At 38.0% G+C, this 27,103-nt stretch overlaps 1 protein-coding gene across 2 annotated transcripts; it reads left to right on the forward strand.

The window, feature by feature from the left end:
• The first annotated feature begins 1,101 nt into the window (after nt 1-1,101).
• Nucleotides 1,102-26,509, forward strand: LOC127979378 (homeobox protein Dlx6a-like). 2 transcript variants are annotated; one of them, XR_008158778.1, is made up of 3 exons: nt 1,102-1,156; nt 1,715-1,819; nt 25,363-25,504. XR_008158778.1 is itself a non-coding variant. In XM_052584799.1 (3 exons), the coding sequence occupies exons 1-3, from the start codon at nt 24,630-24,632 to the stop codon at nt 26,029-26,031; spliced, it is 744 nt and encodes a 247-aa protein (XP_052440759.1). In that variant the 5' UTR covers nt 24,321-24,629; the 3' UTR covers nt 26,032-26,509. The 2 variants fall into 2 exon arrangements, 1 of the variants encoding a protein (XP_052440759.1); XM_052584799.1 differs by lacking the exons at nt 1,102-1,156; nt 1,715-1,819 and adding exons at nt 24,321-24,939; nt 25,792-26,509 and having other exon boundaries at nt 25,363-25,556.
• The last annotated feature ends 594 nt before the right edge of the window (nt 26,510-27,103 follow it).

A 27,103-nucleotide genomic window follows, 5' to 3' on the forward strand; every position in this document is an offset into this window, starting at 1 on the left:
TTGTTTATATGATATGAAAACATTTTAGCCCCTACCCCATTTTACTCTGGTACCACTTGTGCAAGGATCATACATGTTAGGAAGTGCATAATTAAGTGTATTTAATATATTACATACTGAGCCATTAGCAAAATTGTCATGGTTTCTGAGCTGTATAAGCTGTGAGATTCATTTACCCAGTACAAGGTTTTTTTTTTTATCTAACACAGAGCGTATCAAGCCCTCTGTGTCTGTAAGTTATAGGGCAAGAAACCAAGAAAAGAAATCTACAGTATAGCCAAAGGCGAAGCTTGAACAGCTTTGCCAGTGACAAGCTTTTAAGGAGACCAGAGCACCATGGGTAGTCTGCAGATGAAATACTAGGGGGTGAAAGGGAAAGTAGTGATTTGTCATTAGGACTTTACAAAGAATAGCGATGCCAAGGGTCCAATTTATGGTTTTTATACCCTGCCTTCTTCAGAACACACATCAAGTTAGTTTTGAGGAATAGAATGCTAGTCCTCTCCGCCCCCATCTCTCTCTCTCTCTCTCTCTCTCTCTCTCTCTCTCTCCCTCTTTCCATATAACATAGTTATATGGAACGATCTTTAAATTTAATGGAAATTTGGAAATTTAATACATCACATTTTGGCAAGTAGTGCTGCTGACAAATATATTAGGCTCATACACACTGCAGATAAATACAGTGTCACTTCACTATTGAGTGCTTATAGCATTCTGTTCATTCTGAGTTTGGTAATTTACATTCAATTAAAAAACAATGTATGCATGCAATATAGGCTTACATGCAATATTTGTAAGATTAAAAGCAGCACTAGATGGTTTTGTATACATTCTATAAAATATATATAATGCTAACTAGCTATATAAATGCAATCAATATAAGATTAAGTCCTGAATAATAATCATAATTATTATCATGATTATTATTATTGTAGTCTAATAATAATAATAATAATACATGTTAAAATTAAAACGGATCAGAAATCAAAATCTTTAAATTCTTTAAAAAGTGTTTATAAGAGATTGTACAGTATGAGACTATTCAGCTGAAAGAATCTGAAAAAAGAATAAAGAGCGCTGACGTAGTGACGTCACTGTCGTTTGGACACTTGCTGCTCGCCTGAGGTGCCAGAAGAAAATCTCAGAACCGGAGGTATGTCTTGACGAAGTCACCAATGTTAGTATCGTCTCTCTTCACTGCAGGGTTGGAGAAACTTAACTTATACATAATTATCCACAGAGCGTGTGCTGATAAAAACGACACATTGGGCGTAAACAAAACGCTTCCGTCAAGGATGTCCTTCAGAATCCGAATCAGAAAGAACTTTATTGCCAAGTATGCTTGCGCATACAAGGAATTTGTTTTAGTGTCACAAGCCTCCGTTCATGTTTATAGTTTATGGCTGTGGTAAGTCATATGGTTTCAATGGTTATTATTACTTATGTCAGTCATCAATTTCAGGAGTGACTCCTGTTTGCCGTGTACACAGAGAAAGAGAGATAATTTAGATTCACTCCCATTATTACTCTTTGGAGCGTATATATGGTCATATTTTAGTTTTCCTGATATCAATCTAACAACACAGAAGCAGAAGGCCTTATTCATCATGTTTGCTCAGACAGGCATAGTGTGTGTAAGCAAAACTGTTTTGTGCACGAACTAGGCATAAATGCTTTATTTTATATATATATTTGTTTTTCCTTCTATTAGCTTGTTTGGCAGTGGAGAAGAGGTAGTGCTTGGCCTCTGGTCCAGATGGTTTCTCCTCCTACATACTGGAGCATCAGCAAGGCTTCCTTCCGTCAGCATGCCATGGTAATGCATAAATTAAATATTCAAACTATTTACATTATATTGGTGTGTCCCAATAATTATCACATTTAATTTACTTTAATTTGTCAACTATCTATAATATAATTATCACATTTATACATATGTGACCCTGGACCACAAAACCAGTCTTATGATCTGACAATATTTGGCCGAGATACAACTATTTGAAAATCTGGAATCTGATGGTGCAAAAATATCTAAATAGTGAGAAAATTGCTTGTCCAAATGAATTCTTAGCAAATTAAGTTTTGATATATTTACGGTAGGATATTTACAAAATATCTTCATGGAACATGATCTTAACATCCTAATGATTTTTGGCATAAAAGAAAAATCTATTATTTTACCCCACACAGTTTTTTTAGGCTTCTGCTAAAAATGTACCCCAGCGTCTTAAGATGTTAAGTTTTTGCAGTACGGGGTCACAAATCGTAATCCCTGGCACATAAAGCTTCAGGGAATCCCCTATCTTAGGGTCTGGAGATGGCGTGACATAATATCTGGGATAGTAGAACCATGTACCACTTGTTTCCTTTTAGGGCAGCGACTTGCTATTTGGGCATTTGGCCAGAAATGTTTGCCCCAAGGCACACCACCACTGAGCAAGATGATAGAAGTGCAGTGAGAGTGAAAAGCAGATGATGCCAAAACTATCCCTCACAATGATCTATTTCTACATTAGTTCATTTGGTAACTTAATTTCTTGGCAAGACATTATCATTTGCCATGATATTAAAATGGATGAAGCAGCTGGTTAAATAGGGAAACTGTTTGTAAATCACTTAGCCAGACTTTTGAATTTAGTCTAGACCAGTTTGCAGATTATTCTGGCCAAGATCCGCCCATTTGAATTGTTTTAAGGTTTGAGTAAATGGCATGAAAAGTGACCTATTACTGTTTGTTCTGTTTTTGGGTCAGTAATATAACCGTATAAATGTTTTGTGACTCTGAACAAACATAAATAAATAAGTATACATATAAAATGCAATAATCAGATTTAAATAATAAGAACTATTTCTTGAATACTAAATCGCCATATCAGAAAGATTTCTAAAGAATCGTGTGTCACTGAAAACTGGAGTAATAATGACTGCTGAACATTCAGCGTTGCCATCACAGGAATAAATAACACTTTGAAATATATTAAAAGAAAACGAAAAGCTTTTTTTAAATTATAATAAATTTAACAGTATTGTGTTTTTGAACAAATAAATGCAACATTGGTGAGCATAAGAGCCTTTCAAAAACGTGATGGCATAAAAGTTTTTTTTAGCAGGCTCTCCCCACCACTTTTCTTTCACTCTTCAATCTCCCGTTAAGGTATAAATAATATTTAAAAACATCTAGTCTCTTGCCCCTCGTAATCCATTGCACACACACAGTGGTAATGTAGGTTGGATTGTACTGTAAATGTAGCATCCTCCAAACCCTTCATTCACATGATTATTTGTACTCCGTGTGTTTTGATGATATTTAGAAGCTTAGGTGGGTGTGTGAGGATAATTACATGTGATATCATCCACTGATGAGCACAACTGTGGCACTGTGCCAGTAGCCCAGCCATTTTCTATTAAGAGAGGAGAATGAATGCAACCGGTCTTTTTTCTAGCATGCATTTGTTCATCGATGCATACTTTACCACAGCGATTTGAATATTTTGTACTGATTAAAACGCATCTCTTGCTAATGCCTGTGTGGCACAAATAAATGCAGAGCAATTGAATGCACTGAAAATGCATGCATATAATAAGCACTTAATGGCAAGATAAATTTTTTTGTAGAGCATTTCTATGAGTTTTATAGTCTTATAAACTCCACATACTGAGGAATAGAAAAGGGCAAAGTTGTTTTCCTCCTGAGACATGTTCTTGTTTTATGTGTACATACCAACCATCCCTGACAGTGTTTTACAAGGTGATGACTCAGAGCTCTTGTTTATTTGCTAGCTCGTAGGCTTTATTTGGTACGTAATTTTTTTTTTTAGGATAAAGGCAGACATTTTAAAAGCTGAAAATATGTTTTCCTGTCAGAATCTTTTTCTACGTCTTTTTGTCCTTCTTGCTCCTCGATCTCTTGTCCTTGTCCCATTCTTTCTTCTTTTCAAAAGCCGAGGAGAAAATGCGGTGCCCTTGTTTGGATAAACTTGCATCGCCTGGTCATCGAAAGTTCGTCACAATGCACAATAACACAGACAGCGGTTTGAGTGGGTTCAGGCAGAGTCCTGAGAGCGAACAAGTCTTCTGTAGGAAGAGGACGTGACCTGGATGACAAGAAAACCTGCAGGACAGCAGTGTTGGCCCCTCTGTCCTGTGATTGATGGTGTTGATGTTCTAAATTGGCCTCAGATACGCCAAGTACAAGAATCATAATAGCAGTGTTTTAGATTAGTTCTCTAGATAGCAGGAAGAGGGGGAGGTGGAACGTTCCAGGAATACTACAATGCATTGGATCCCGAATGTCGGCTGGAGGCTCGCAAAAGCACATTGCTAGCAAAGGCTGTGAATAGTGATTCTAATGTGGAGAAGTATTTGAGGGGTCAGACTGCGTCATTACTGCTGAACGGAGGTCAAAGCCACACACTTGTCCTCAAAGGCGAGACGCTGCATCTGGGCTGAACAAAAAGGCCTCTCAGCTTACTAATTGTTTGGGGAGCCTCTTTAAGACCGTATTTATAAATGTTCTTTGATCTCTAAGATCGTCTGTGATTTTACAGCATTATGGCAAATTTGAATGTTGATTACCAACAAGTATGACATCTTTTCAATGGTGGTAAAGGAATAGTTCACCAAAAAATACAAAAAAATTTCCTGAACATTTGCCCACCCCCAGGCCATACATAATGCACGTGAGTTTGCTTTTTAACTTTAACCCATTATTCATCAGTAATGCTTCCTCTATTGAAAAAGTCAATTCCATTTTGTCCTCCCGCACTAAAATCTGTGTTTTAGCTGTTTTTCTTACATCTTGATGTAAAAAAAACAAAAAACAAAAAAACACCTCGGTGATGGATTTTTTATTTCAAACACAGATTTTCACTTCACGAGACATTATTTGGTTGACTACAGTTGTGTGAATTACTTTTGGATTATTGTGATGTTTTAATCAGATGTTTTACGGCAGAGGATCCACTGGAGAGCAAGTGTCGTAATGCTAAATATCTCCAAATCGGTTCCCATAAAGAAATCAACTTTTCCGCATCTTGGATGGCCTGAGGTTGAGAAAAATTTCAGCAATTTTTAATTTAGGTGAACAGTTCCTTTAAGTAAGATAAATTAGTTTTATAGGGTTTAATATCAGTTATGTCGATTTGAATTCACACATTCGCCTCTGAATGGCTTGCACTGAAACACTGTAATTCTAACTCCATACTGTGATAGTGAATGAAGGAAAAAAATTGTGAAAGAGAAAGAGAGAGGGAGTAAAATAAAAAGCTATTAATTTGAAAAATTATATGCCCACCTCTTATTTGTGGGCCATTACCGGGATGATCAGTTTGGGAGACAAAAATGACCACTTGTACTGTAGTGTGCAGGTATTTCATGGGCTTTCAACACTGTTGAAGAGACTATAAAGAGTTTGAAATGATTAAACTTTGTTTTGACCCTGCAGTTAAATGCCTGTGCTTGTCCATTATGGCCAACCCACCATCGAGAATAATGGGCATTTTTCAGAAGAGCCAGGGAGTCAAACCATACACTACGCGAAAAGCAGCGTTAAGAGGCTTGAGATCTGTGTAATTAAATAAAACCCAACTGTTTTAGTGTGTACTTTAGAATGAAACCCAGGAATACCTTGTTTTAAATACACTATGGGGCTGCACCAATGTCCTTATGTTTGACAGCGCTAAAAAGGGCTGTTTAATGCTAATGTTTAATAGCTTGTTCACAACACACTGACAGAACCTCTGTGCTCCTGCCCTGTGCTGCCATGACAGCTGTAACATTGTGGGGCTTCATTTGATACAACACAAAACATTCATAAGCAGTGAAGCAATGCTTATTCTCAATATAACTTCAGGACAGTTGCATTATCATAAAAAGGTGTATTCAAGTCATTGTGTCTATGGGTAGGATCTTTCATTGTAATTAATAGTGTAGACGAAAATTACCCATACAAATAATAAAAATAAAAAAAGCAAATGATACAAGTCATTCAATAGGTCTTTATGCGTTTACAAGTTTTTCTACTAATTATCTTTATTAGCACTTGTAAAAGAAAAGGCCTGTGTGCTTGTTTATAGATAATGACTGTGCGGCCTCCTCTGTCTGGAGTGTTGACGTGATTATGTCTCTCTAGCCTCAAGCATATTAGATTGGCATCCATTAAGGACCCTCATTGTTTACAAGTCGCCAATCCCCCGTCTTCATTTCCCATTTGCCCCTCCTTCAGAAAAAGAGAGATAGCACAAATCACAGACTGCATGATCTCCTCATGTGCGGCACTGAGATCCGGACACCTCTGACCCTGGCTCTGTCTTCTCTAGGCACGTGTGCATGTCTGTAATCTTCACCCTGCTGTCCTAGACAAGACTGTCCCTCTGGAATCTTGGATAAATGTGATCAGTCTTTCCCTGGCTGCACTATAGGCAGCCCTTCCAGCACTGATAGTGAAAGAAAGAGCAACCCGTGCACATGTGGAGAGTCTGCGTCTGAACCCCGACCCTCCTCATAAATGAACGAGTTCAGCCACAGAGAGAAACACATTCATCCATAAATTCATAGAAATGACAGATATATTGCAGGTTATAGCATACAGTGTCATTATATGGCAGGAAAGGGGTGTCAATTTTCAAAGTCTCCAGTTCCGTAGATGTTTTTGAGATTTGTTTCAGCCCCGCCAGCTGATGAGCCTTTTTAGTATTTCACTGAAAATAAAAGAGCACCCTCTGGTTATGTCATTGCTCTTGGTCAACTGACCAAACTCTGCGAGTGTGGATGTGAGAACAGCATGGATCAATTTCTGTTCTTGTTAAAATGTGTCCCTAAATGCCACCAGTAGTTACGGCAGAGGACCACATACGTTGCGTCTAATCCATTCCATGATTTATCAGCACATGCAGCCTATTTATGTTCTCTGTGGAGAACGCTGCAGAGACGCCCAGACTCTGGCTTTTCTGGCGGTTGGAGCAAATCTGTTTAGGATTATAGAAATAGTGGTGTGGGAGACGTAGAACCGACCAAAATTCGAGCAATGGTAGAGAAACCCCAAACAGCTGTCTGCAGGATTTGTTGACATTTCTCTGCTTTGCATATTCGCTGCTTGTTCGAGCTGGGTGACATTATACGCTTCATGATGTTTGCTGCTGTTCGGTATTTGGCTTTTGGTCTAGTTTCTTAAGTAAAAGTCTGTGTGTTTTTAATACTATGTGTAGATCGATAATTCTATCTGATTATTTGTCGATTTTTGTGTACCAGACAGACAGATAGATAGATAAATGGACAAACAGATGAGTAGATGGATAGACGCATACATATAAGCTGACATATAAACTGAATCTGCCTCCTAGGCAGAACAACAGAAGTCTGAGATGTATGTATTCAGCAGGCAGTGCCTGGTGTTTTAAATGTATTGTCCATTCATGCAAGTAAGAGTAGTGCAGGCATCATGAAAGAGAGACACATGAAAGAGAGTCAAACTTCCCCTATCTGATGTCATTTTCAGATCTTGGGCTCCCCAAACTGAGAGTGAGGTCAAGAGCGAGCTGGCGTCTGCTCTCTGATGGATCTCATATTCACCTTGTGTCCTCCTCCCCCTCCTCCTCCTCTGTCACCTCCCAGCTTTGTCATCCCATCCCTGTGCTTCGCTCCCATGGCACTTCTCTCTTTTCTTCTCCTGTTCGCTCTGACAGCTCCTTTCATCCATTGTCTTCCATCGTGCCTTCAGCTCCAGCACTCTCACTGCTCCTACACGGCAGGCATATTCACATTCAGTCAGCACCAATCATGACTTTTTTTCTCCCTTTAAAAAGCAAAAATCAAATCCCGAAAAAGATTGATTGGTGTGCGTCGTGTGGTTCAGGTGTTATTGTTGTAACACCATCACAGTGCATTTTCAAGAAAAACGCCATAGCAACTGCATTTTGTGTTGATAAGATTTTATAAAGGAAAATTCAGGGTTTTATTCAACATAGAGAAGAGACTTACGACATCATACCAGAATCAGTTGGATTTCGACAAGATTCCAGAGACAAGTATATTTTCTGAAGTTACATCCACTTTGCCCATAGTTTGCAGGGCCAAAGTTAACGGAAGTCATTCCGTTTCAATAGTTGGTGATTTGAGGTGAGCGGGACTTTGACAATGTGATGTGGGTGTGTCTGACACCATAACAAAGTTCAGCTTTCTGCAAATGAGTGCAGAGTTCAAGTTTGTGCAAAAAGGCAGTGATACGATGCAGCAACTACTGATGGCTGAGAATACAGTGAATCTCATGTGATCCGCCTACTGTCATATGTAGTGGTCGAGTGTAGACGATGGAGGAGAAAATCATTTTTCTTTTTTGTATGACTTGTTTCTGCCCACATAGGAGAGACATACACAAAAAGTGATGCATAGAAAAACACATTTCAGATATGCAGTAGAATTGAGCATGCATTGATTCTTGTTGATGCGTGATGCTTTGTGCTCTGCAGCAGTTAATAAACAACTGGTTTCCTTTACAAAATGTTCATTTTAGCAACTGATTATTTTAAAAATGCAATCTTATTTTAGCTGCAGTGCAGTTTATGGTCAGACTTTTGTAGCTAGTAGTGCAGGACCATGTGACCAGATCAACCAGTGGTGACAAATTGGCGATGCAAGAAATTTTAGCAGAATTCCAATTTGTGAAGTCAAATGTTGTGGTGATAATTCAATTACAATTCAATTACAGAAAATTAAGTTTCTACAATATTTAGAAGTAGTTATCATTGGTGACTGTTTGCATATGGCAGAAATGCACGGAAAAATCAATTAAAGATGTAATCAAACAGATGATGAACAATATTAAAAGCAATTATTATATGATGCAATCAAACTTTCAAGCTAAATTTGGTAGAAGAGAATCTGCAACCTCCATTTGAATGCTATAGGCAAACTTTTAGCTTGAAAATTAAAATGCATTGCAATCAGGTTTTTATGTTTAATATACAGAAGTTGGAAGCATGGTGATGAAAATCTGTATTTCAGTTTTTTTCTCAAATATTTAGCGAAAAAAATAAATGATAAATTTTGCGCAAAACTATTGGTTCCCTTTGTGAAATCTTTTTTTTTACATGCAAAACTGTTGGTTCTTCTTGTAAAATGTTCGTGTTCACATCACAAAACCCTACAAAACTTTCTTGTTTGCTTGCAAAATCTTTTTATTGTCCCCAAGAAACTTTGCAAATGTTCTCCTGCCACATTTCGGAATGCAATAATGCACATGTTGCATAGTTAGAAGCTTTGCCTTCTTCCAGTGTGTTGTGTCCCTAAAGGCTTGATTACATTGCCCTGTGAAGGCCACCTTAAAACCAGATCCTCCACCCTAACTTATTGCCTGTTTCCTCACTACACGGCAGGGGCCAATTGTTAATGTTAATGGATCAGCTCAACGCTGCTCTGGTCCTGTTGACGGAAGCCCTGTCAGGGCTACACATCTGAGATTAGTTTCCCGCCACAGGTGGCTCTGTCTAGTGTCCTTCACCGTGCTGTAGCGGAGCAGACCTTCTCTCTGGTGCCTCAGGCCAGGGCTTTTCTAAAACACCCCTGTGGGAGAATCAACTCAGCCCTTAATGCAGATGCAGTGCGCTTAAATACACCCCAAACCTGTACTTTTCTAACACAGTCTCCCCCTCCCTCCATTTGTTCCCGCAGCCGTATTATTTTTGGCTCTCTTCGGGACGTATGTCATCGGGTAGAGCGTGCAGCACACGGTTAATTAGTCTACCTCAAAGCAGGAATAAAACGCGAGATATTAATTAGTGCTCTTCTAGTGCCACTTGTCACGAACACGTGTTGAGCCTCTGCAACAAACTGTGTGAAAGCAAATCAGCAGCAGAACCAACAGTGGGGCCTTAAAATGTCAGCGCTCTGATTCATGGCCAAAATTGTTCACACAAAAGACTTTTCCTCCTCCATCATGTGTTGTAAGTATTTATTTGATATAATCAAGAGGACAGAGTGGTGTATGTCCCTTGGTGTTTGCCATTCAGCCAGTCTCTAACAGGAAACACGCTGTACTTTGAGCGTTTGCTAATGTGTGATAATTTATTAGGCTATTTTAGATGCTTATGCATGTGTCAGGTTGTTTGATTTAAAACTGAGAGCCAATAAATCCCAATCCCGTGGTGCTCTAATGCTCCCGTTTATGCATTAGCGTGACAAAAGGAGCTCACCACCCCATATTCTTTTTTCCTATAACTTGCATGTTTATTTTTTGAAGTATTTGAGTTTAAACAAAATTGACTGATTAATGACGAATAAGATGCCTGTAATAAAGGAAAAATCCTTTTAAAAATCTAGTTTAAGACGCTAGTGCCATGTTTTTGGAAATATAACTCTTGTATTGATGTTTTTTTTAAACCATACACCCTTTTAAAAAAATTGGTAGAAATTAATATAATTTGTCTTATATTTGTCTTGAATACATTTCTTTTTTTTATGTTTTTAATATATTTTCAAGGTAGGCTTTTTATTATTATAATTTTTATTGTTGTTGCTATTTAACAAATATGAATTCACTCAAAATAATGTAATTTAAGAGGTGGAGAGGTTGCATCAAAACTTTTTTACAATCTACACAAGTTGTCATAAAAAGGTCAAATTATTTGATTTGTTTGATGGTTGCACCCTATGAATTTGATTTGGCAGATACAAGTAATAAACTGAAGCAGTTTTGTTAAAATATTCAATATTTTTTCTAAAAAAATAACGATAAAAGATTATGCCAAAAAGACTTTCTTTTCATGAAACTAGTTCTTTTAATGAGGCTTTTTCTTCATTATAAATCAAGACAGTTTTATCACTCTGACATCTTTTATTTATTCATATCCCCTAAAAATGTCAGAAGGAAATGAATCACAGGCTCATAATAGAGATGCATTCAAGTCCATTTTAAAGCATGTTTGAATAATTGAATAGATCTAGACAAAAATGAGCATCACATCATTGACCTGAATACCGAGCTACTCTTGTCTGTCCACTGTTTCCATCGTCCAGGTCATCCTTTCTTGTTAGTCTCGTCCTGAACACGCAATGCAGTCAGGCTGAAGGGCCGGGCTGGCTTTGGGCATGTGATAGACATTAGCACTGGAAGAGAAGTCCAGATCATTATGTTTGAGAGCTTTACAATGCTCATTAACAGCTTTCTACCACACAGTCCTGGCAGGATCTCCTGGCTCCGTTACAGCCTCCTCTCAGTGTCTGAAGACAGACTTTAACCCTGACAGCCCTCTACCTGACACACACAGTCAGCCCCTCTTTAGGGGGTTTATCCTTTTGCATAGTCTGGCATAAACCAAGGACAAAGAAGCTAAATTAATGTTCTCTCGCCATCCACCTCCTTTAGCACTTCATCAGGAATGTTCACAAGGGATCAGATCCACTGATGGCTGTGCATGTTGCAGTACTGATGTCAGGTTTACCTGCTACATATGTGGCTCAGACTGGCAACTACTGTTATTTTCATAAGACCACTTAAGGCCCACCAAACACACTACCGCTGAGAAGTCTTTAAACAATTTGTCACTGAATGGTTTCCAGGGAAAGTCCTGATTTAATGAATCTAATTGAGCCTAAATTCATGGTAAGTTCCGAGACAGATGATGGAACTGTCACTCACCATATTTGGCTAGTGTTATAAGATTTTATCTTTTTTTTTTTACTTTTTATGCCTTGCAAACCTAAATATTTGGTTTTCTGTGACATTTGCAATTACTGCAAAAAGATCTAAGCTTGTATCTGGTTTTGGTGAAAATAAAGAATGCATAATGACTCTTGGTAGCATTAATTAGAGTCGACTGAATAGTAAATAAAAATCTGTAATATTTTGTCATGTATGCCATCCTTTTTCAGCCAAAGTGATTATGGATTAGTTTTTTTTAAGAACTTCTTATAATAACTGTATAAGTACTGTCCGTGTAAAGACAAAAAAGTAAAAATAGACATTAAATATGTACAAATAATGGAAATAAAAAAATGAAGATATTCAATTACTAATTCATCAATTTAGCAATTATATCATAAATTCCTTTAAAAATGTACATTTGTCGTTTTAGTTTTCTGTTTCCTAACTAAACAGTGGGGATCAATTGTTAATGGAACAGTAAGCAAAAAACAAACAAGCAAATAAAAAGCGTATTGTTGAGCCCTGTACATCATTATTTTGGAGGCACATGGGAAGGATGCCTTGTGTTCACTGTTTTCTGGCATGTGCATTGTCACAGGATGTCATCAGTCTAACAAGCTCGTATAGAAGCTTTTGAAGGATAACCTTAACCGTAATTCATCTTAAACATGAGTAGTTCTGTCTTTTTTTGCAGTTTTAGTGGTACTAAAGTAAACTGCACCGTCTGTCTGCTGAGTTAATGTGCATAGCTGCGCTCCAGGTTGTCTGTCTGTTCAGAGAGATGTCATCACAGTAAAAACTTCACGTACAGTAAGTCACTCAACAGCTTGATTGGTGTGTATTAAAATGAATGACTTTTCTCAACTTTACGAGCCAGAGTGTAATGTACCTCAGCTCGTTTTTAACTCACCACTTTAATTCTCCCACCTAAAGCTGTTTTAATTCAGCGCGAGTACTTTGGGGATGGTTGCATACCTCAGTGGAGACATTTAAGTGCTGGAAAAAAAATTCTTCTTAAGTGCTTTGCTGTGTTGGTCACCTACCTTAAAAGATATCCATAAAACCCAGTTCCCAGTAGGGTCTAAAATATGATTTATGAAACCTTACTTATTAGTATGTCTCATTTTAAAATGAATTAGCACAGTTCTCAATTTCTCAAAGCGGCAGTTGCTTAATATGTACAAAAAGGTAGCTGTTTCCATAGACATTGAGTCTTGTCGTAATTTCAACCAAGTCGTAATTTCAGCTCACTAATCACTGGCTCCAGTGCGAGTGTTTGATAGCTGTTTGATGTATCCAAAAGAAATAGAAAATAAATAATAATAATCCAGTGTTTTCTTTTTCGCGTTGTTGTCATCATCATCGTTTAAAGGCCAGTGACTATTACAAAGCGGACTGCGTTAATGGACGCCTTCTTTTTGTAGTTGCAAGACAGTGACTACAGTTTGTATGGTCTTAATACAAGCCTAGTGTTATAATGACAGTTTCTGATGATCTATAATTGCAGTGGCACATATAAATGGAAGTAGAAAATTGCTGTGTCTGTTTCTCGGTATTGTACAACTCATTTGGGTAATTGGTTTGATATGCAACAGCCGGATTGTTTGCGAATTAGACCAAAACACCTGGACCTGGGCTCAAATGTAGTTCAGAAATCCAATGGGCCGCTTATAGCTCTTTATTTTCGAAGTCAAGGAAACGAATCCCTCCAGTCTTTTTGTTGATTCATATCAAAAGCAAAACAGGGCATGCTCGCAAAACATTTACCCTGTGCAGAAGGACTTATTAAAATGCCCGAACCGAAAAATCGCAAAGGAGCACCAGTTTGTTTTGGCGTGTGTGGTTTGTTCCATTCTCCTGTGGCTGCAGACTACTGGTCTACTGCCGGGCCTTTATTGACTGAATCTCTCACTGTGAGGAGGGGGAAAAAACGACTTTGTATTATAACCGTATGGAGAAAAAAAAATGTTGGCAGTGGTTTTTATACAGCACACTTTTTAAAAAACAGAGACGGTCCTGACCACAAGTCATAAACCATACTTTATTTAAACTGGCGCTCACCCATTATTTTTTCATAGGGCTTTCTGTCTCACAGAAATAATGTTCCAGCACTTTCGGTTTGGGGGGAGGGGCATGAGGACAAGCTGCTGCCAGGTGTTGTTACCATGACATTCCATTATGCGATTCCACGTTGCCTTGATGTGAATATTCCAAAACATGATTGCGAATGATGGTTCACCCTTCGGTCCTTATTTTTTCAGCATTCATGCTTGAGAAATGACAGAATTCATATTTTAAGAACCAAAATATTTAATTTAGCTTTTAAAATACAACACATACAAGATGAGATGCTTCTGCAGCTACATTACCAGCACGGACGAAGACCTGGCAGCAGCTGCTATTAGTAACGCCGTTGAACTCCACCTCGTTTTGCTTCTCGTCCCAAGATGACAAGTCCATCACGTAATGCTCTGAAGGCTCTCCAACGCCGAGCACTGCCCCGAACGACCCTCTCCTGACAGCTTCCTCATTACCTTTTAATGTATTCCTGCATATTCCTCCTTGCTGGTAAGGCCGTCTTGTAATGAGAGGAAACAGCGAGCCACTCCGTGCATTGGATCACTCAATCCGCCCTTTGTTTCGATTAACAAAACAACTTCTGATGCATGCCAAAGGCAGGTTCTCCAGGGTAGCCGCTGAATTTCCTGCAATATGACAGAGAGAATATTGGCACGTCAGTGGGACACCTCAGTGACTCTGGGAGACGCTATCATTATGTGTGTTGGCAATCACCAAAGCTGAATTTCGTGGCGGAAAATGAGGGAGGCCATGTCAGCCTCACTAGCGTGTTGTGAGTGGCCTGAAATGCATCCGCTATGAGAGTCGCATTCTGTTTACCGCAGCGGGGGGCAAACACGAGAGCCCAGGCATCGCAGGCTCGACGTGCAGCGCGATGAAATGAACAAAATACATACATTATAAGTTTTGTCGCTCTTCCTTCAGGAAATATAAAAGAAGCTGATTTCAATATAAATAGAATGGGAGTATGTCTTTACGTCTACTTTGATTGTCACTTTTCAAGCCGTAAAATACCCAGAGGCCTTTCCATGGCCTCGCTCACATGTCAATGCTAATTTTCTTTCGTTGCCAGGGTAACACATTGGGGAGCCTTGATTTTCTTCCTCTGGTCATCGAGCTTGCGTCTTTCTTCTCAGACAGCTTGCTCAGTGCTTGAAATATCTCTCAATGTTGGGCAATCAAAAATGGAAGAACACCTCAAATCAGGTTCTCTGAAGGCTTCGAATCAACAATGATGTACAGTATTCATTTTCACTGATAAAACGTATCCTGCTGTGTCTGTCTTGAGAGGTAATTTCTCAGAGTGGCCGTATTGTGCGCGCGAACCCATTGTGGCTACGGCGGAGATATTTACACAAATTCACACCGCAAGCAAATCAGTCTCAGAGTTTTAAAAGAAGTGACATCGGTCCGGGTAAGAACTCAGTAGGGCGTAATCTGAAAAAGGCTAATTCAGTACAACTTGCCAGACAGCCACTTTCAAGTATCAAATATTTCGAGCTGTCAGCCGTCGCAGTTAGGAAGCGCAGATGCATACAGCTGTTTCGTAGTCTGTAAATGACCCCTCTCAGTCTCTATGCCCCACTCTCTGACTGACACATTGTGCTAGATAACTGCCGGTGCTGCATCGCAAGCGGCCCGTCCAGCATGTGGTTACCTCCTCAGCTTGTGCACTCGCCTGTTCAAGGGTTACTGCAGGTCAGGATTTCAATGCCTCACTTTCACACATTCTCATGTGTCCTTTTGCTTGCAATCTCTGTGTGTCTCAGGGTATAGGTGAAAAAACATTGTTTTTAGAGGATCTTTGCTCACATAAGCATTGGCAACTCCAGTTTTTTTCTTTTCTAAGGACTTACTGCAAGTATTGTACGCAAATATCATTGTTTTGAATGGGAAACTTGGGGATTGGTGATTGCAGCTGCACAATGAAAATGCATGTAATTATATATTTTAAATGATAGAGATAGCAGAGCTGATGAGAAATACAGTGGGGGTCCAAAAGACTGAGAACACCAGGGAACATTTCTTTCTTTAATGCAACATTTTAATTTCAAAATAGATTTTTTCGGCATAAATGAAGTTCTACCTCTTGTGTAATGGTGCTATAAGACGTCTAAATGATAGATATTTGTTAATTTTCCTCATAACCAGGCGTTTGTTTAGTTTCATTTGAGATGCTGTTATAGTTTTTCTTAATATTTTGGATTCGTTTATTTTTTTTGGCATTTTCTGATTTTTATTTAAATTTTGAATTGAATTGAATTGTTAGTTTTAGTATTATTTAATGTCTGTTTTTTATTCATTTTTATTTCATGCATATAATTTATTTTTAATTACATTTTTTGGGAGAAATGTTGCTTTGACAGCTATCTAAAATGAAAAATCTTTTTAGATATCTATATATTTTGTTGTTGTTGTGGTTTTAGCTTTAGTTTTAGTTTTAGTTGACCGTAAAACCCTACTCAAACCTTTTGTAAAAATCCTAATTTGACTAAAATGCAATTTTTTTATACCCCCTTATTTTTTATTTGGCCTAATACTAAGGAACATGCTTTTTATGTGATGTAATTTTTGTTTTTAGTTAGGAAAATATTTTTTTTTTTTTTTTTTTTTTTTTTTTTTTGTGTGCTGAATATGATTCTCAGCATCTGCAGTAATTATATCTCTCAGCTTTCATTGACCCTACTGTTAATTACATAAATGTGATCAAATTTGACCATTAATTACTTCATGTAAGTACAAATTTATTGGTTTTTAGAGTAGATTTTACATCACATCACAGCTTATTGAATGCAAGAATGTAAATAAGGTGACTGAGGAGAGAGGGCAGAGCAAGAGAGGAAAGACCAAAATGACAGGGAGTTTAGTGCCGAATCCTTTTAGTACACCACTGACACATGAATGAGGGGAGAGTGAGAGAAAGAGAGAAAAAAGTAGACAGCCAATTTGGGAGTAATGCAACTAAAAACAGACAAGTGTAATTTCATCCATCTGGACAGATGTGTAAAAGCGCTCCTCAGAACATTCCCCATGATTCCCCCTGATTGATCTTCCCCCGGACTGAAACACCTATTATTAGCCACGAGCCTAATAGCACCAGGATGGCTTGCTGCTCTCCCAGAGGCCAATTCTCTGGTCATATCTCACTCACTGCAGCTGTAGAAACCGAACGGGGTTACTGAGAGAGACGAGTGGAGGCGCTGGACAGAGAGAGACGGCATGATGTGTGGATGAGGTGCTTCATATTCAGTCAATAGGATTCTAAAACACACAGTGTCAATCAAAACGATAACATTGTTCATGCAGGTTTTCATTGTTATTTAGGAAGAGCATTTGTACACCCACCTGAAAACATGAATTGTTTGAGCTGCTGAAACAAAAGAATGGCTTGTGCACAATGGAATCCTCACGGTTATTTGAAATATATCATAGTTTAAAGCTACATTTTAACACTGAAAGGAATGTTTATTGGAGGCCACAGCTGTGAAAAATCAAACGATGCTGGATTTGCTTGAATATTCCAGAGCCTCAACAAACGCTCGCCTTCTTCCTACGCTGGTCCACTGGCTTTTGGAAAAGAAGGAAAGCAGTTGAGGCAAGCATGAGAGCTTATGATTGACGGCTCGCCACCCATGCCATGCCATTTAAACCGCCACATGTCCCGAGTCTGGTGTGATCGGATCCATTTTGATCCAGATCCAAACTCAAACAACATTCCCACTGTCCTTCATCTTTGCTGCTCTATATGGAGATGATTTTAAGCGCTCAGCCCACCCTCAGTCCCTCCCCTCAGTCTAACACAAATCTACCCCTCAAAAAACATACCTGCATCTCTATTATTTCTATGCCAGCTCTCGTTGAGACTTAAAAATTTGGAAAGCTTCTTCACTGTTGCCTTTCGGATGTTTTGTACAGTCATCCTGTAGTATGATTTGACTGTATATTCAGCATTCTTTTGAACACCCTCTTCTTACATTGATTGAATGAGCTCCTTGGTTTAATGCATTTCCAAGAGCAGTTATCACTGTGATTGCTGGCGTGTGTTTTGATAAAATGAGAAAAGCCGAAAACCCTTCAATTGAAATGGCTGTTAAAGTTTATGAAAATAAATGCTAAGGGGATCTTTTGGTGTGTTTTTTTTTTTTTTTTTAAAGATTAAATGCGCATACTTTTATTTGCTTTGTTTGCTTTATTTATTTTCCTGTATTTTTATGCTTATGTATTCAGTGTTACTGCACAAAAGGCCTACAGTTTAATAGTCTGGTTAATGTTTAGTTATGAGAAATGGGGAGGGGGGTCTATTATTGTGAAAAATAATTTATCACCTTACGTGCATTTGCAACATTTAATCTGAAATAAATGGAAGATATGTTGTGTCCTCCATTAACCTTACAGCCATTAATCCATCATTACTATGCAAAAACATAGCCAAGAATCCTGAGACTAATGTTTTTGTACCAAACACTCATTTTTACTTGCATATACCTAATAGTGTGTCTGGTAAAATATACATTAATCCTCCCTTATGACTTACTGTTTAATGGATTTGCTTGCTATTTCAATTTAATTCTCTGCACATTTTTCAGTACCACTTTTAAATACTAATAACTAAATTAAAAATCTTGTGTTTTTAAGCATTCATTTATTCCTGCAAGCCATTCTTTAGCTTCAAAGCTTCATTGGTGTAACTGTGCAGTCTTTATAGCTCCCGCAGAACCTTTTGTGAGTGAATTTCAAATGTTCTTCATCAGCTAAGTTTGTAGTTTCAGCTAGTCTTTGTATTTTTGCTCGTCGTTTGAGATTTTTAGGCCATGAACAGGAGCTTGAGAAATGCACGCATCTCCTGAAGACTGGTTTTCATGTGAACCATGGCAGGAGAATGAATGTGGTAGGCACAAGGCGGTTCTCCAGGTGTGACTTTTTTTCTCTCCTTTTTTACGCCTCATCAAACTCAGTGTTCTTGAGTTTCAGGCAAACAATTATTGTCTGTGCTTCATTGTTTGTGCCACTTCCTCACCTGACCTGAGGAAATCCAGATCAGGGAAACTTCTCCTTAAATCACACGCAACATCAGCCCTTCAAATGCCAGCATAAAATAGCATGAGCTACAGCATTATTTGAATAAATAACTAAATACATAATCTTTTTGGTGTTGTTGTTGTTGTTGTTTGACTCTGTAATTCCCAGCTGTATTCAGAAAAAAAAAAAAAGAAGCTTAATTGAAATATCAGAAAAATTAAGAAAAAATACAATTGGTATGTTTTGTTGTATGGATACATGATTAACACACAAAGAAACCATAGCTGGACCAGCTTCAATCAAAGATCAAAATCTATCAGAGCCAGCTAATAGCAATGATTATAAATAATGGCTATGGGTGGATAAATAGCTCAGGCAAATGCACTGCAGGATATAGGCGCTCCAAAAGCTGTGTTCAGACAATGCAGGCACAAATTCAAGGCAAATACACATAGAGTAAATGTTTTACTTGTATTAGTACACGACATGGAGCACCGTCCAGGTTAACCTGCCTATCCAAAGATTAATATGCAAAATAATATCCGTATAAAGGCCACATGATCTCCTTATCACGTAAATATTAATATAGCCATTGATTTCTTCCGCTTTAAAGATCAAAGAGAAATCAGTGGATTAAAATATGCTGTGAATGTGAATAAAGAAATGAATGTACGATGATCTGATAAATGGAGTTTTTTTTTAATTCTACGTAACTTGGCGTTGTTTCTAACTTTTCCAGTTAAAATTGCTGTCAAGTAACTCGTTTTCGATTGTTCTGTAAGCACTGTTACTGTTAACGACAGCTAAATTACATTTCGATATCCAGAAGTATCACTATAATGATAATCATAATCAAAACAATACCAAATAAGAATATTATATGATTTCTTCCAATAGAATAGGCCTATATAATATATATATATATATATATATATATATATATATATATATATATATATATATATATATATATATATATATAATTCCTTCTATTGGAAGAAATCATATTTCGTTGTTTATCGTACATTTTTCCGTCTAACATTTACAGGCTACTGTCACACATGGAAATAACTGTCATGCTGATCTCCTGCTGTTAATATTTACGATTTTTCCAGTTTTGTCGAGCAATGACAACTGTGCTGCAGCATGTTGCTTATCAAAATGATGATTATATGGTTGTCTTGTAAGCTAGTCTTGTAAACTTGGCTTTTTTCACCTGTGAAATGTCTGGACAAGGAGTGTTGGTTATTCGTGCATCTCGAACAGGGCCTGTTTTCCGCGCGCTTGTTTACCAAATGCGCGTGTTGTGGTCGGCCACCGCGCGCCCAAATAACAATAAAGCATGTGTCTGTCATGACACGTAAACCCACTATTCGTTGGGTGTGTTTTCAAGCTGTCATAACAAGTAATATTCTGACAAACACCTCCCTGAGGCTTTATGGATTACAAGTTAAGAAATATTATCAATGCGAGTCTAATGACGAGCCACTTGTCAAAATCATAAATAAAACCCAATTAATTTCGTATGTATTCTTGCGATTATTTTATTATTGTGCGAGTATAATGAATGTGCAAATATTTCAACAGACCTTCAATATTCATTAAGACTTCAAATGGTGCTATTGTAAACAGGAATAGGCAACGTGAACAAATATTGCACTGATATGCAAACAGGAACAAATTACATTTTTCTTTACATTTAGAATGTATTGAAAATGCATAATTATCTCCGGTGCACATCAGGAGCCCATTATATTTGTAAGTGTTGAATTCAAAGCCTCGGAAAAGCAGCTAACGAAAATTTACAAAATGAAAGGGGGCTCGGCACAAGGGAAAAAAGTGTATCTTTGTTTGCCCCTCTTTGTTTACCGCGGAATTTTTTTTTTTCATTTTACTAATTCATTTCAATGGCTTTCAAACTGGAAAATGGAAATGTTGCTCTTGCCCTCTATTTCAGCAGCCGCGTCCTGGCAACAGAGCAATTTTCTATCATCAGGGATAAACGGCATCGAACAGTACATTCGGATAAAAAAGCCTGTGATTGCTGGCCTTCCTGTCTGTCATCTCTCTAGAAAATCCTCTCCCCCAGACCTGAGCCGTGTGCTGTCAGAGCTAATAATGTCTTCTATTAAGTCGAAAAAGAACCCCGAAAAATCCCACTGTTCTCAATTGTGCAACATCCTCAGAAGATAAAAGATATTTCAGAACTGAACTGAAAATTAATACTCATAAAAGGCAACGTGCGCCTCTGCTTTGGCTGTAATTTTGAAATGAGCACTGGAGTATCCTTTCAGGTCTGTGTAGGCCTACTACACAGTCGCATGTTCTTATTTTCTATAGACAAACAAACTTCTTTGTTGTACATTAGGATGGGGTAGGCTACGTCAAATGCACAGAGACGCAAAGCTATAGGCTACTATGTGACATTAGGCCTCGCTCGCTCGTGTTAATACATAGCTATCAAAAATGGACCGTTATGCTATGTGATCTTAAGACCATGGTCGCCAAACCGTGTCCACTGTTAGTGTAAAGTTGCATTAATCAACAAATCAATCAAGAGAAGCTTTAAGCAGGAATGAGGAAATGACGTGATAATTAACAGCTCTAAAACATGCCTATTTAAATATATAGGCTATTTCGACATTAATAATAGCCTATTATTTTTATTTTACATTATTTAAATGTTTGCCCATTGTGTAATCGATTTTATGCCTATATTTTAAACAACCGAATAGACATTTGCATATTTTTATATCTCTGTCTTGTTTGTCTTTGTTTTTCTAACACCGGTTTCCAATCCAATAAAGCATCTTATCCGAAATGTTTACCGACTCAGTTAAATATTTAGTCCTGAAATAAAATCCATGATTTAATGTGAGACCTAGGCTAAATGGCAGGGAGGGGTCTGGTGGTATTTGTTCTCCTCTCTTGATTTCTATTGTAGTGATCTCGAATACCGACAGCTGCGCGTGCAGTCCATCTGACTTCGCTTTGCCTCGCCACTTCCTCTGCTCAGCAGCCATGGAAGTTCGTCGACGCCTGCGAGTCTGTGTACAGCCGATGGGCTTGAGTTCGGGAGAGCAGACCCGTTCAGCCGCCTCTGCTGCACTGGCAAGTCTGTACATTCAAGACGGTGTCTTTCCATCCGAGCTGGTCAATATGTCTGTTCGGACGAAAGACATCAAGTTCCGGCGCGCTATCGGAATGAAGACGATTCCATTTCGAACTAGTTTTGTGTTAAGGCTCAGATAAGGCTGCATGGATGCACTCGAGCGCTGGCATGTCCACACAGATCCCTCTCTTCCTCTGTCTTTTTGGCAGATTTGTAATATGATGCTTATGGATTTGCATGCATGCTTTGCTATGATTATATTCCCGATTCCAATAATAAGAATAAAATAAGTTTAATTATTATTTACATTATGGTTCACATTTTTTAAAAATGATATAGATTTAAATAAAAATTAAATACATTTAATTTTTCAGCAATATCTACTAAAGACAAGTTTGGTTTCACCTTTATAATACAGAAATTATTACTATTATTTTTTTTTTATTCAAATATAATTTTTTGTGCCCAACAAAATATTTGTGATTTTACTATTTTACTTCAATTTTTAACTTGTAACTAAATGTTTATGGTGTTCTCAAACTAACTCAAAGGAACTCATGTTTTATTCATATTTTAATTTTTCTATTTCTGCGCATTATTTACTGGAATACAATTTCTACAACACAAAACCATTTAAGATAATTCAGCAGCAGGTAAATTCATTTGATTTTAATTGACATACGGAGCCTGTCTACAATATGCTGAAACCGATTCACTGGCCTGTTGCAGAATTTTGTCAGCTTTTAGCAAATCATTTAATAGATCAATATAGCCATTCTAGATATGTCCTCAATTTGTCAAAGGTAAACTGTCAACACAGGTAGCAAAGGTACCAAACCATGAAGTCTCGATCAATTTGCACTTAATATTCTAGCAAGAAAGCATAATTGGAAGATTTGTTTGTACCATGCCATGACTATATGTCTCTGGTTTCGCTCTCGTTTGACAAACATTTTCACACTGGTCATGCAGCAGAAATAATCAATCAAATTCCTGATCACCACTGTTAACTCATTTGACAGTTGCATTTAAGCAAATTGTGGCAGATATATATATATATATATATATATATATATATATATATATATATATATATATATATATATATATATATATATATATAAGAAACAAAAACACTCACATTCAGTAAATATTATTCTTCAAACGAAAGAATTAAAGCTCCAGGTTTCCTCTTACCTGGCAAAATTATTTTCAAATCAGAATGTTTGATATCTTGACTACAAGAAGAAAGCCGGAAGCTTTAGAGACCAGCTGCCTTTCTTTCTCTCCCAAGTTCAGTCCAGCATGGAAAATGGTTATCTACGCCGCTTGTGCACTCTTAAATCCGGCAAAGTAAATAACATCCCTAGTAATAATAGCAAGGTACGCTGTTCTTGTTACAGAAAGGGAGAAAATTGAAACTAAATGCTGCATTTAGGGCTACCATTTTTGATAAGAGGATAATTGAGGCGACACTGGTGTATAATTAGCGGATAATTTATGCTATATCCACTTTTAATCCACCTCCCAAAATAAACAAGGTCCATAATCATTACGGACGAATTGTTCTTAATTTTATTGCGCCTGTCTTAATACAGTGTAACGGATAATCAAAGAGGATTTGAATATAACTGATTGCGACCATAATTGCTTTTTCATTACCATTTGAAATAAATTTCTGCCATATCATGAGGAAACTCGTTGTCTATAAAATAAAAATTGAGTGAGATGAGAATGAAGAAAGCCTTGCAGTTGTAGGGTATATTTACATCGTGGTTTATAATGTGATCGCGATTTGCCAAACCACAAACTGCACTCGTAATTTGCATATATTTTCAACTGTGACTGGCTCGTGATTACTACAAGGAAAGGCTGTCACTAACCCGGGCCTTTCAGTGAATGGAGCTTAATTAAACCAGAACATATCTGGCATGTTTAGTAGTTCACGTGAATCCTCTCTGAAGACGCTTACAACTATATTTTTTTCTATTTTGGCATTGCGTATTTTCACCTAGGCCTAACATATATATTTTTTTCTATACTGTAAATCACACCCTGTTTATTTAAGTGTTGTCCTGGATGGTTTTATTTGTGTTCTGCTTTTATCTTATGTTATTGTAAATTCTGCTGTTTTAGGCTAAATGCATTTAATGTCCATGAAGTGACTTTGTAGGTGTGCGTAAGTCAATGAAGTCGCTGTCCTGTATCGTATTCTATCGATTCGATGCATTCAGTGTTTGCGCAGTTTGTAGGCTAAGCGTCATTTGGCACCTCTGCCGCGATTACGAACCACGCGATTAATTACTTCGATGGCAGCGCGTGACATTGTCTCCGGAGTCGCGTATCTGAGTGGGAATTTAGTGAATATCAGAGGGATATCCCAGTATTATTATTCTCCACATGGTTATGGCTACGGTTGGAGCTGTTAAGGTAGGTTAACTCGCTGTGAAGTCTCAGCTAAAGCAGAGAACTGATGACGTTAGGTTGAATGACCAATCGGAAGGCGCTGCCCTTTGGAGACAAACCATTTTACTTGTAGTGGCTGCATCAAGTCTGGAAGCAAGGACTCAAATTTAACAGAATCCACCTTAAAATCTCTGCCTTTACTCAAGCCCACCTTCCACCATACCGCGTGAGAATTACAGGACAAAAAAAGGATAAATTGTGGCGGTAATAACGCAATATCTCCTAACCACGGAGAGAAAGAAACGAACACAACGAAAGGACTCATTTGGACTTCAGAGATAGGGGGTAAGTGCTCTCAAAGCAGAAAATTTGATGATGACCATGACTACAATGGCTGACGGTCTGGAGGCTCAAGACTCGTCAAAATCTGCTTTCATGGAGTTTGGACAGCAGTCGCACTCACAACAGAGCTCCCCGTCGATGGCCGCCAGCCATTATCCGCTCCACTGTCTTCATTCCGGATCTCATCATCATCATCAGCACGACAGCTCTCCGTACTCCGGCTCGAACTCCTATAACAGGTCGCTACCTTACTCCTATGTAAGCCATCCCCATCACAGTCCATACTTGTCGTCCTACCACAGTAACGCCAGCGGAGCACAGACCAGGTTAGACGCCACAGGTAAGCGTATTTGCACGCGTAAACATACAGCTCCGTTTACATTGCTAAACTGTACTTCGATAAAATATAACAAAGACTTACACTGCAAGTTCATATTTTAAAGCACCTTACCCGTTCTCTTTTGTTCTCGCCTAATTTTGCCCGTCCTATGTCAGCGATAACGATGTTCTCCTCAAAATGATTTATTGCGTTCCTTCAGTGATTCTACCCACCATTGCAAATTATAATTAGCATCTAATTGTCTCCGTCTCGACGTGTCACTACATGCAATTTCCTAAATATGACAGACAATGTAATTATGCTATAGAATGATTGAATGAACATTACAGACTATTTGTGTTTGTAAAAAAAAAAAAAAAAATTTTGTACAGACTTATACATATTTATGTGCGGGAATCATTCCACAATATTCACCCTTTTCAGAACAGCAGAAAACAACAGTGATTGAAAATGGAGAAATACGTTTCAACGGAAAAGGCAAAAAGATCAGAAAACCGAGGACGATTTATTCCAGTTTGCAGCTCCAGGCACTAAATCACCGTTTCCAGCAGACTCAATACCTGGCGCTACCAGAGCGCGCGGAGCTGGCTGCCTCTCTCGGGCTCACGCAGACACAGGTGAGATGTGGACTCATTTGCATTATTAGTATATTGTCCTTCTCATTTAGGTTGAGTATTATATCTTGATTGTTGTTATTGATAATAACAATGGAATAATAGTGTTTTGGAACTAGGCTGTATAATACATTTGTTCGTTTTTAACCCTGACAAAAATAAAATCTCATGTTACACTAAATTAGAAATCACCTACACTTAACAATTTAGCAACCTACATTTTTCATTTGTTTTTCAGGTAAAGATATGGTTTCAAAACAAAAGGTCCAAGTTCAAGAAGTTGTTAAAACAAGGTGGTAACCCTCACGAGAGTGACCCTTTGCCCGGCTCCATCGCCTTGTCCCCGCGCTCTCCAGCCATTCCTCCTATCTGGGACGTCTCAGCCTCCTCTAAAGGAGTAAACATGTCTGCCAACAGCTACATGCCCGGTTACTCACACTGGTACTCTTCACCTCATCAGGACGCCATGCAGAGATAGGCAACTAGCTCTTTTTAGGCCAGAGGCCTTGATGTTGACATCTTGTCTTCGCCCTGTTCACGTGCGCTAGGACGCACATTGTCATCGGCTTAACATCCTTAATAGAGACCTATTCTGGCCTATTAAGAGGACGATTTCTTTTTGAAGGATGAAGACATGTGGTGTGGGAAGATCAACAATGGAACTAACTGTCGGTAGCATCAAAAACAGATTGATTAAAAAAAAATCTGTTTTCACGTTTGACTCTAATCAAACATTCATCGCCAACATGAAATCGGAACAGGAAGCTAAACGTTTTGTCACATCACACGCGCACGCACGCGCTTGAGTCGCGTTTGAAAACGAACTCAAACCTCATGGGTAGATGTTTCTGATCATGCAAATGCAAGCGATTTGATTGTAAATATATTGTCCGATTTTAGTTGGTACATTTTTTTTTTATGTTTTGTCATAAATGGAGTAAACATGACTTAAGGTATCGTGTCGTGCCATTTCTTTCTTTTGGATACATTATGAAAATATTTTTAGAATCAGTTATTAATTTGATTATTGGAATAATCTGCATTTAATAAATAATTGCTTTATGAAACATTTATAAAACATATAAAATTAGGACTTAAAAACGACTTGCACAGTAATATGTAAATGGTCACCTACACATTATGACATATTATATAATGCTGGAAAGATATCTGAAGCAATAGCAAAGTAGCTTACCCGACCTGGTTGTTTCTCAAAGTGTTTTTCCTACAGAATAGAGCTGCATCTTGTCCATCTTGTCATTCTCTAGCTCAATTATTAAGGTATTGACTAAATGTTTTCCCCCTTTCTGTCTGCCTTGATCTGCGAGACGCTGAATGCCTTTCGCCACAGGATCGATCCTGAACAAAGCATCCAGCTGCAGTCTCCTTCAATATGAAGGAGATATTTGGGACAATTTATGGGTTTTATCCAAGAGAGCGTTTTTTTTTTCATTCTCATAAATGCAGACATAATTAGGGTAATTTTTGATGTAGCCCGCTGATTACAGCGTTTTTACCGTCAAAGATAATTACCTGTAATTTTCTACCAC

This window comes from Carassius gibelio, chromosome B19 (assembly GCF_023724105.1).
Source record: "Carassius gibelio isolate Cgi1373 ecotype wild population from Czech Republic chromosome B19, carGib1.2-hapl.c, whole genome shotgun sequence".
In the NCBI taxonomy this organism is placed as follows: Eukaryota; Metazoa; Chordata; class Actinopteri; order Cypriniformes; family Cyprinidae; genus Carassius; species Carassius gibelio.